Source organism: Taeniopygia guttata, chromosome 1, assembly GCF_048771995.1.
Source record: "Taeniopygia guttata chromosome 1, bTaeGut7.mat, whole genome shotgun sequence".
NCBI classification, from domain to species: Eukaryota; Metazoa; Chordata; class Aves; order Passeriformes; family Estrildidae; genus Taeniopygia; species Taeniopygia guttata.
In genome coordinates this window covers 18,477,237-18,487,478 of record NC_133024.1, presented here as the reverse complement: position 1 = coordinate 18,487,478, position 10,242 = coordinate 18,477,237, and the positions used below count along the sequence as shown (strand labels likewise).

At 57.6% G+C, this 10,242-nt stretch overlaps 1 protein-coding gene across 2 annotated transcripts; it reads right to left on the bottom strand.

Moving 5' to 3' along the window:
* Positions 1–4,089: 4,089 nt before the first annotated feature.
* PLEKHB1 (pleckstrin homology domain containing B1) lies at positions 4,090–10,004 on the bottom strand. 2 transcript variants are annotated; one of them, XM_030264185.4, is made up of 7 exons: positions 9,900–10,004; positions 8,796–8,858; positions 8,186–8,338; positions 7,252–7,354; positions 6,412–6,451; positions 5,434–5,539; positions 4,090–5,358 (listed from the first exon to the last, which is right to left on the bottom strand). In XM_030264185.4, the coding sequence occupies exons 2-7, from the start codon at positions 8,830–8,832 to the stop codon at positions 5,222–5,224; spliced, it is 576 nt and encodes a 191-aa protein (XP_030120045.3). In that variant the 5' UTR covers positions 8,833–8,858; positions 9,900–10,004; the 3' UTR covers positions 4,090–5,221. The 2 variants fall into 2 exon arrangements, with proteins under 2 accessions (XP_030120045.3, XP_030120054.3); XM_030264194.4 differs by having other exon boundaries at positions 5,137–5,358; positions 8,796–8,855; positions 9,900–9,987.
* Positions 10,005–10,242: the final 238 nt, after the last annotated feature.

Sequence of the window (10,242 nt, the reverse complement as noted above, 5' to 3'; positions counted from 1 at the left end):
GCTCTGGGTCTCTTCTCTCAGCACGTGCAGCGCAGCGCGGGCGGGAGGAGCAGCTCCTCGGAGGGGCTGAGGTGCTGCAGGAGGCTTTTGTGCGGGCAGGAGGAGTTTGGGGGGCTCTGTGTCACCGGGGAGGTGCTGCAGGGGTGTGTTTGCTGTTGCTGCGGTGTCTCTGCCATTGTTTCCAGCACCCAAGGAACGATGCCGGGGACGGAGCCCGGCCTCTGCCAGCTGCAGCTGTGCCTTTCTGCTCCCTTCCCGCTCCTTGCATCCAGCTGCTGCCTCTGCGCCCTTCCCAAAGGCACCTTGTGCGGCCTCACCACTGCCTCAGCTGCCCTGGCACACGGGTGCACCGAGCCCAGCTTCCCTGAGGAGGATCCTCCTCAAGCCGCCTTCCTGCTGGAGATGGCAGCCGGGTCTGCGGGGCCGGGGAGGTGAGTAAGAGATGCTCTTTGGTGAGTTACCCTTTGCTTTCCTGAAGGAGAGGATCCTGGAATCACAGCATGGTTGGGTTGGAAGGGACCTTAAAGACCAACCAGTGCCACACCCTGCCAAGGGCAGGGATACCTTCTCCTAGCCCAGGTTACTCCAAGCCCCATCCAACCTGGCCAGTAGAGAAGGGGAATTACCTGGATTTGCTGTGTGCCCAAACCTTGGTCTCTTGGTCAAGCTCTTTACCCTTAAAAAGACCATGAATAAATGGGTCGTGCAGCTGGAACGTAGTGGTGGAGATGTGCTGGAATTAGGGATATGGGAACAGTCACGTGGGGGGGACGAGTTCCTTGAGAAGGTTTTTGTCACCAGGGGGAGCTTCCCTTCCTTGTAGCCGGCACCTCCAGGTGCTGCCCTGGGTGGGAGCCTCTGCAAACACCACCTTCACCTCCTGGATTCCTCCTGGCTGCTGCCATGGGTAGCCTTGGGCTCTCACCTCCCACTGGTATCCCAATTCCCAGCTTCCCTCTGATGAAGGGGGTTTGGATGAAGCTGCAGGGACAGGGCTGCTGTGGAGCAGGGGATGGGTGGGAAGCACCCAGCAGCTCCAGAGGGTGCTCCTGGCTGCTTGCTCATGGCTGCACTGGGTCGAGCTCCCTCTCCCAGCCCGGCTCCAAAATCCAAGAGGGGGTATCTGGCTCGGGTTGGAGGGTGCTGATGGCTTCTTTGCTTGCTGGTGGGGTCAGCCCCGATTCTTCCAGGCTGGAAGAGCCGCAGCATCCACCTGGCAGCATCTGCAGAGCTGCTGCAGCAGCCAAGCCGTCCCCTCGCTGCAGTTCTGCTTCCAGCGGCTGAATCCTCAGCAAACCAAAGTGCAAGGGCTCTCCCTACCTGCTGCAGCAGCACCTTTTTCCATGCTGGGCATGTCCCAGCTCCGAAGGAAGATAAATGGGGCGGGCAGGCTGCGGCACAGGCTGCCGGCGCTCCCGCAGTCAGGGAGGCAGCTGCAAACACCCGGACCTCAGAGCAGCCTCTCCCTCCCATCTGCGCTGCCTCTTCCTCTGCTGCTCTTCCCTCTGCCTTTCTAGGCTTGCTGGGCTTGGGGTTTCACCAATAGAATTGTTTTTTTCATCAGTTTGCAAAAATACCGATTTTATTTTCCTCCCCTCTTTAACCATTTTCCCCTTCCCCACCCTGGACCGAGCATGTGATGAAGTCAAACATGGATTTTTATAAAATATTTAGGATCCTCTTGTAGGAGCAGAATGTAGCTGACTGCCCAGATGGATGCTGGAAAGGCTGGGCTCGGGCGTGTTGGGAATTAAACTCCTGTGGAATTACAGCTCTGCCCTCCCGGGAGGATGGGGGGTAGGGAAGGGCTGGAGGCAGCTGGGTGATGAAGCTTCTGCTGCCCTACAGCTCTGCCCTGCTGGTGCTGTTTCCAAATCGAATTTTCCAGGCTTGCCACCTGTTTCTGAGGGTTTGGATATAAATTAGAGCCATTTGAATGCTTGCTGTCGGCCTCCCAGAGAGCACGTCTGGAATGAGGATGTTATTAAAGGCTTGATTAAAGTTATTGCTAATTAAAGCGCTGGAGTGTCTCTCCCACAGCCAGGGGCTCCTCGGGTACAGGGAAGGGAGAAAATGAGATTTATCCATACTCCCAGCACTGGTGGTTTGGCACTGACCTTCCCTGCATTTATCCCACCTTGGGAAGGGGGGCTGTTTGGAAAAAGGAGGTTTGATCCTGACATTTCCTGAGTTGCTTGATTTCCAGAGAAGTGGGTTTGGATCCCAGTGAGGGTCACATGGCCCCCAGCTGATTCCTGTGCCATGGGATATTGTGGGATTCATTTTCCAGGCGGTTTGTGAGCACTATGGGCTCTAATGACTCGTGCCTGCTCCTTACTGCAGATCCCGTTTTTCCAAGGGGTTTTGGAGCTGTTCTGAGCTTTGCTCCGTGTTTGGAGCTTCAGCAGCTCTCCCTGCTGGGAGAGAGGAGTGCTGCGAGTCTGGATGGGAGCTGGGAATGGAGCAGGTCAACCCTGATCCCTGTCCTTCAGCATTCCTTGTCCCTCTGCTCCTATCCAGTGCCACTCCCGAGCACCACGAGCTCCTGGGAAGTCCCTCCTGGGTGGAGCAGACCAAGCCAGGTACTTTTGTGGGCTGTGGATCAATTGTTTGTGCTTCCAAAAGTATTTATATCATATTGAATTGCTCCTTCATTTAGCTCCCTAGTGCAGGGCCTGCCTGCCACCAGCAGCATGAAGAGCCTGGGAATTGCTGCTGGAGGCTGCTCCAGCACTGTCCTTGCCTGGATTGCTCCATGTCCCTGGATCTCTGGGAGACCAGCACAGCAGGAGAGAAGCAGGAACAGTTCCAGGATGTTCAGGTACTGCAGGGATGAGGAGCATAGGTGTCTGAGCTCGGGAAAAGGAGTTTTTACAGGTCAGCAGCTGGACGTGGCATGGGAAGGATGGACAGTTTCTAGGTCATGTTGCTATTGGTAACAAGTTTTCAGATCTTTCCATCTCCCAATCTGCCTCACCTGGGATTATGCACCAGGTCAACCATAAAATGGATATTGGATTGGTAAATTAGATATTAGAGTACAATTCTTCCCTGTGAGGGTGGTGAGGCCCTGACACAGGTTGCTCAGAAAAGCTTCCCAAAATCCCATCCATCCTTACTCCCTGGCAGTGGGAGCCATTCCCTGTGTCCTGTCCCTCCATGCCTTGTCCCCAGTCCCTCTCCAGCTCTCCTTTGGGCCCTGCAAGGGGCTTTGAGCTCTCCCTGGAGCCTTCTCCTCTCCAGGTGAGCATCCCCAGCTCTCTCAGCCTGGCTCCAGCCCTGGAGCAGCTCCATGGATTCCTCCAGCAGCTCCAGGTGCTGCTGCTGTGTCCCCAGGGCTGGGGCAGCTCTGCAGGTGGGGTCTCACCTGGGCACAGGGGCAAAATCCCTCCTTCCTGCTGCCCAGGCTGGGGGATCAGCCCAGCACACGGGGATTTTGGGATGCCAGCAGATGCAGCTGGGACGTGTCACAGGTTGGGAATGGGGACAGTGGCCCCATGTCACAGGAGCTGTGGGGGCTGGATCAGTGGCCCAGGAGAGGCGATACCACGGGGAGGTGCCGGTGAGTGAGCGCTGCGGGGTCACAGGCGCCAGGGTGAGGATGCAAGTGGGGTGTGTGGGGCAGCATCCTTCTCTTCCCCAGCCCTTGGGAGCTGGGCTTTGTGCTGGAATTAACAGTGGGATGGAGGGGCTGAACCCCTGCCTTAGGAGCTGGGAGCCAGGTGTGGCTCCTGCTCTGCACATCAAACAGAACCAGGGATTGTGTTCCGCCACCTCGGGGGCTGGCAGTGCCTGACCCTGTGCTGGCCCTTCCCAAGTGGAGATGCCTCATCCCGTGAATCCGTGATGCAGAAGAAGGAGCTGCTCTGCCAGCACAAATAGTGGTTCTCTTGCACTCGAGCAGGATTTTTGGGGCAGCTTTGTCCCTTCTGTGCCACACCCAGAGGCTGGAGCTCCTGTTTGGAAAGGCAGGGAGGTCAAGGGGAGCTGGTGACACCCCTGGGCAGCTCTCCAGGGGACACAATCCTTCCCACCCCCGGAAGTGGCCAAGGCTAAGCGTTCCCTCCTCATCCTCACTCACTCACAGGCTGTTTTTTCACTGCCTTTATTAGACTTCAAAGAGGTTTTTGTATTTTTTTTCTCTTTTCTGGGAGCAGGTGCGCAGCAGGAAGGAGGCAGGGAGTGCAGGAGAGGATGAGGATGGTGTGTTGGGATATCGCAATCCCCTGTTAGGCACAGGGATGAACTGACCCGGGGCTCTAAAGGCAGGAGCAGGCTGGGGTGCTGGTGTCACTGGTGGTTTTCTATCCAGCTGTGGGGTTTGTAATTCCTAAATTCAATGTTAGTCGTGGTTCCAGGATATCATCCTGCCTCTTAGGGGTGACACTTGGCAGCCGTTCCTCACCTCTTCTATCACCCAACCAAAACCCTGAGCTGTTGCTTGTCTCCTGGCCTGACTGTGTGTCCCCCCTCAATCCCAAATCCCTGCTGTGAAGATCCTGGCTTGGCTGCCAGAAAGGCTCCCTGGTCCTTGTGGAGAGCTGCCCTTCTCCCCCTCCCAAAAATCAGTATGAAACTGAGGATGCTGTGTGTCCTTCCCACTCAGCTGGAGAGGTTGGGATATTCCCTGGGCTCTTCTCAGCCTAATTCCCAGGGGTTTAACTCCAATTCCTGAGGGTTTTGCAACATTTCTCCAATTTGGCCAGGCCCAGGGGACCTGTGCAAGTTGGAAAGGGGTGGAAATCCTGCAAAGGTTTAAATCCTCCTTAATCTTTTACCCACCTCTTGAGCATCCCTGTGGTGCCCTCTGGTGCCAAAACCTCTCCCCAAAAAAGCACTTAAAAAGCCTCTGCATTGTGGGGTTCACCCAGCCAAATAACTTCCAGCCACTTCCCCCCAAATTAAATAAGTCCCCCTTCTCCCAAACCTGGAATTTCTGCAGCCAGCTCCCTGTGGAGATTTGGGATGGGGAAGCTCTGACGACAGCCCTGGCAGCTCCCGGGCCCTTTGCCGATGGGAATCGGGTGCTGTGGGATTCTGGAGTGGCTTTTGGGGGGCTCTGAAGCACTTGGGGGTTATTTAATGCAGAAGCTAGGCCTGGGAGCAGGGTGTGTGGGGGAGTCTGTGCCCAGGGTGTTCTGGAGGGGCTGAGGGGGGCTCAGGTCAGGTTCCAAGGCAGGGCTGGGGAGCAAAGGGAGGCCGTGGCCCAGCCTGGTGGCCACTAAAACCAGCAGGGCATCCACATGAAGGAGCCCAGGGCGGCGCCGGTGGCGGCCCCGGCCAGCAGCCCCAGGGCCATCTGGTCCCCGGAGACGCGGTACGGATCCTCGCGCACGATGACGTGGGTCACCCCGGGAGCTGCCAGGGAAAACGGGCGTGAGTGGGGGAGGGATGGCCTCGGCCACCCACCCCCGGGGCCACCAGGCCACCCACCTCCGTACTGGTGGCCGTAGTGACCGGAGCTGATGTAGGCAGCCTGGTGGGAGTCCAGGGGCACCGTCTGGTAGTAGTCGTCATCATAGGGGTCGTACACGTGCACCTGCGGCAGTGGGCGTGGGGGACTTTGGGGTCAGGCTGCCCTGGCGGGGAGGGGTCCCTTGGGAGGGGAATCTGAGCAGTCCCAAGGGCTGGGGACAGCCTGTGCTCAGGCCACCCTGACTCTGCCCCTTCCTTGTCACCTTAACAGTGTCCTCACTTCAACAGTGTCCCCATTACGTTAACAATGTCCCTGCCACTTCAACAGTGTCCCTGTCACCTTAACAGTGTTCCTGCCACTTAACTCTGCTCCCATTCCCTTCACCTGTCCCTGTCACCTTAACTGTGCCCCTGTCACCTTAGCTGTGTCCCCATCCCCGTGCCCTTGTCACCTTAGCTGTGTCCCCATTCCCCTTAACTGTCTCACTATAACTTTAACATCATCCCTGTCACCTTACCCATGTCCCTGTCATCTTAGCTGTGTTCTTGTCACCTCAACTCTGCCCCTCCCCCTTAACAGTGTCCCTGTCACCTCAACTCTGCTCCCATTGTCCCTAACTGTCCCTGTCACCTTAACTGTGTGTCCTTGTCACCTTAACTGTGTCCCACCACATCAACTCTGCCCCCTTAATGGTGTCCCTGTCACCTTAACAGTGTTCTTGTCTCCTTACCTGTGTCCCCTGTGTCCCTGTCACCCTCCACCAGTGCACAGGGTCCCCGTGGCTTTGTCACCTGCCATCAGTAGTGGCATCCAACCCATCCCCACCTTCTTCCCTGTGGCTCCAGGGAATTTACTCCCTGTGCCCTGAGGCTGCACTGTGGGTGTTGGGGAGCCCCCCACCAAGCTCAGGGTTGGGGTAGCCTCTCCGTGCCCAAATCCTGAAACCCAAATCCCTTGCCAGGACGGTGTCCCTGCTCAGGGGGACAAAGCCTCACCGGGGTGGATTTAGCCTCCAGCACGGCCATCTTCCAAGCACTGCAAACAAAACAGAGGCACTCGTTTTTGGTGGGTGTTGGAGGGGTGGGAATTGTCCCCTTCCTCCCCATGAGGACCTGGATGTGGCATTACTCTTTAATTCCCTATTAAATGAGTGCTGGGCTAACAGTTGGGATTGGGAATGTGCTGGGAGGTACCCGACACCATAGGGATGGGCACAGGGCAATCCCTGGGAATGGCACTGGCTAAAACGAGGGCAGGCAGGAAAAGGACACCTAAATTTGGGGGGAAGAGCACATAATGGATGAATTTCCACTCAGCTGAGGTCAAGCTCAGTTGATGAAGTTCTGCTTGGCCACAGCATGTTTCCCTCCATCCAAGTTCAGCTGAATGTTTGCCACTGTTAATTTAAAAAAATTTATTTTAAAAAAATCAATTTGTATAAAAATAAAATTATTTTTAAAATTTAATTTCTAAATTATTTTAGAAATAAACAGAAGTGGAACAGTGCTAAAAAGGGCAGTTTGCCTCAAGCCAGTGAGAGCTTCACAGTCAGACTTTTTATTTCCAAATAGTGATGAAAACCCTTCTCCTCAGTCAGGCCAAGAGGGGATTTCTTATCCATGAGGAGACTCCCCCATTAGGAGACTGACTGCTTAAAAACAGCTGCTTTTGGCTTGGGATTATTCAGTGAGAGCCTTTGGCCCTGCAAATGTGCTTGAGAACAGGGGCTGGGGGCTGGTTTAACCAAGGGTGGGATGTGGTGGGAGCGGGCCAGGGCTCTCCTGCCGTCCAGGCCCTTTCCAGGCTGGGATAAGTGGGATGGAAAAGTCGCTTACACGGCGTCGTCCTCGCTCTCTGCACACAGCGTGGTCTTGGAGCCGTCCCGCAGCACCACGGTCAGCAGGCAGTCCCGGCTCCTCCCCTCGGGCGGCTGCACGTCTGGGAAGGGAAGGGATGGGGTGGGATCCAGCCTCAGCCAAGGGGATGTCCCACAGACCCTCCCCAGGCTCCAGATTCCTCCTGGCACAAGAGCTGGTGGGTTTAGTTTTGGCTCCGTCTCCACGTGGAGGATGCAGTCAGCCTCTCACAGGTTAAAAGCCAACACAAGGAATGAGCTGATGGGCAAAAACCTCCACCCCCATGGCAGAAAGAACATTGAAGGGCAGCAAACCCCCAAAAATCTACTTGAGGCCTGTGCTTTGAACTTGCCAGAGCGCACCCAAATTTTGTAGGAACTGGAGATGCTTATTGCTGGAGTGGGATCGTGAGCTCCAGCAAGAGCAAAATCTTAACTCCCTGAGGCTCGTGTGTCTTCTCCCGTCCTGAAGCTTGGCAGGACCCTGTGGTGAGCACACAGCTGTGGGATTGTGCTCCCACGGCCGCTCCCAGCCCAAGAAAGGCGCTTTGTGCGGCGGCCGTGGGCTGCGGGGCCCGCCAAGCTGCTGCTTTGTTCCCCTTGTTTGTGCGAGACGTGAGCGATGAGTCAGGGCCGTGGGATCCTGTTTGTTACAAGCACGAGCCAGGAGGAGAGTTCCTCCTTCCTTCCTTCCTTGCTTCCTTCCCTCCTTCCCCCAGGAGAAGCAACGGCAGAGACCATCCAGCATCTCCTGGCTGGGAGCGAGGAGGGGTGAAGGAGGCAGCCTGGGGTTATTAATGGGCTGTTTCAGGGGTCTGCTGGATGTGCACAGGTGGAGCCTCGTTTGAGAGGGGTGCAGCCACTCGTGGGATGGGGTTGGGAATGCAGGGCTCGGGAGCAGGGGCTCGACTCACCTTTGCATTCGCGGCCGATCCGCACGTCCCGGCAGCTGTACTTGATGTGGATCCGGCCGTCCATGTCCCGCTGCGTCTCGTCGTGGTAGTAAACCAGGCTTCCATCCAGGTAGAGGACGAACCAGTTCCTCTTCCAGCGGCGCAGGATGGAGCCTGGTGGGACAGGGAGCAGGTGAAGGAGCCCAGCGAGCCCGGTGGGACGCGGCCGGCGCGCTCACAATCTCATCCCCCACACTCGGATCCCGCCTGTGAGCCGCTGCATCCCATAGGACACCTGTGCCTGGCACAAGCATCCGAGGCAGCGTGAGCAGGTTGCTGTAAGTGGGAAAAGGCTGCCAAAAAAGCCATCAGGCCACTGGGTGCTGCCCTGCCGAGCACACGGGAGCGGATCCAGCCCCGGACACGGAGCCGTGTGTGTTTTTCATGGCAGGCAGCCCCTCTCTCCGCTGACATAAATCCGCGAACGGCTGAGCCACAATCTCCCTGCTGTCGTGGATTACCTGTCCAGGTCAGGGCTCCTTGTGTCCCCCACACCCCACCTCTTCCCAGCAAACCTCTCTGGGCTTTTCTGGGGGGCTCCCAACTCAGAAAGCTCAAGGGTGGCACTTACTCTGCCGCCAAAGCCAACCACTCTTCACCAGTGCCATGGCTGCCGCAGGCTTCGCTGGATCTGCTGGGATGGGAACAATAACGGGGTTAAAACAGCAGCTCCTGCCTCACCCCCAGCTCTGCCCATGGCTCCGGGGATGGGGATTCACCCTTGCTGCTCCTGGTATTTTTGGGGGATGAGCTCAGTGCCTGGGTTAATCTGGGTTAGGCCGACGTGGGATTTTGTCATCTGGGAAATGTCGCGAAGGAGGCGCTCTGGCCACCTTTCCTTTTGCCTTTAATCTCATTGGGATTTAGGGATTATCAGCCCGTGGAGGTAAGTGGAGAAATCCAGGCTGTGTATGAAAACAGGCAGTGCCTCCCCACAGCCCCAGTAACTTTCCATGCTGAACAACACCTACACTTGTTTATTTTCCCTGCCTGGATAGAAATTAGTCCTTAATAAGGCCATGAAGTCATCGCTCCCCAGGTCCCTGAGCAGAGCCAACACCCCAGGGACAGGCAGGAGCAGTTCCCTGGCCATGGCCCTCGTATCCACTGGGAATCCCAGCTCCCAGTGATGGGAACTCGGCACCCTGGGATGGCCTCCAGGATCTCCCACCAGCTCTGGGGGCACGGCAAGGCACAAACACCCTCCCAGCACCTCTGTGCCTGCCTTAAAAAGTGCCTGAACCCCTGAGTATCCAGGTCCCCATGGAGTTTGCAGCCCTGGTACCATCACCCGTACTGCCACATCCCCGGGAAATCCCAGCCCGTGGATACCCCCATCTCTTGGCACTCTCAGCCTGCACTGCTCACATCCCCAGGAAATCCCAGCCCATGGATACCCCCATCCCCTGGCACCCCCAGGTACCCCCATCCCTCTGCACTCACACCCCTGTGCCACCCTCATCCCACTCTGCTCACAGTCCCTCGATACCCACATCTGGTGCCCTCATCCCACATCCCTGACGTCTTCCCTGCTCCGTACCCCCCTTTTGTGGCACGGTTCCTGCCCCCCTCAGGAGCCCGCCCCTCTGAGCAGCGGCCCCCCGGGCACTCTCCGTGCCCCGGCCCCCCGTGCCCGCCGCCCCGGCCCCCCAAGCCCCGCGCATCCCTCGCTCACCGGGCGGAGGCGGCGGTGCCCGCTGCGGGATGCGCTGCGCTCCGCTCCCGCCGCCCGGCTCTGCCCGCCCGCGCGGCTCGCCGGGAGCTGTAGTCCGGCACCAGCCCCCCCGAGTGCTGCCCGCCGGGAAAATCCCCGCTTTCCCGGGCTTTAGCCCCAAAAAGCCGCTGATTTATTCAGCCCGGGATTTATCCAGCAGCTCCCATCCGCGCTCTCCTCAAATCCTCCCTTTCCTCCGGACACGGAGCACATCCAGCACTGCGGGTGACTCTGGAGAGGCTCAGCCCGAGCAGGACCCCCGAATTTGGGGGTCTGGGGGGGGGGGGAAACTGCTGCCCCACAC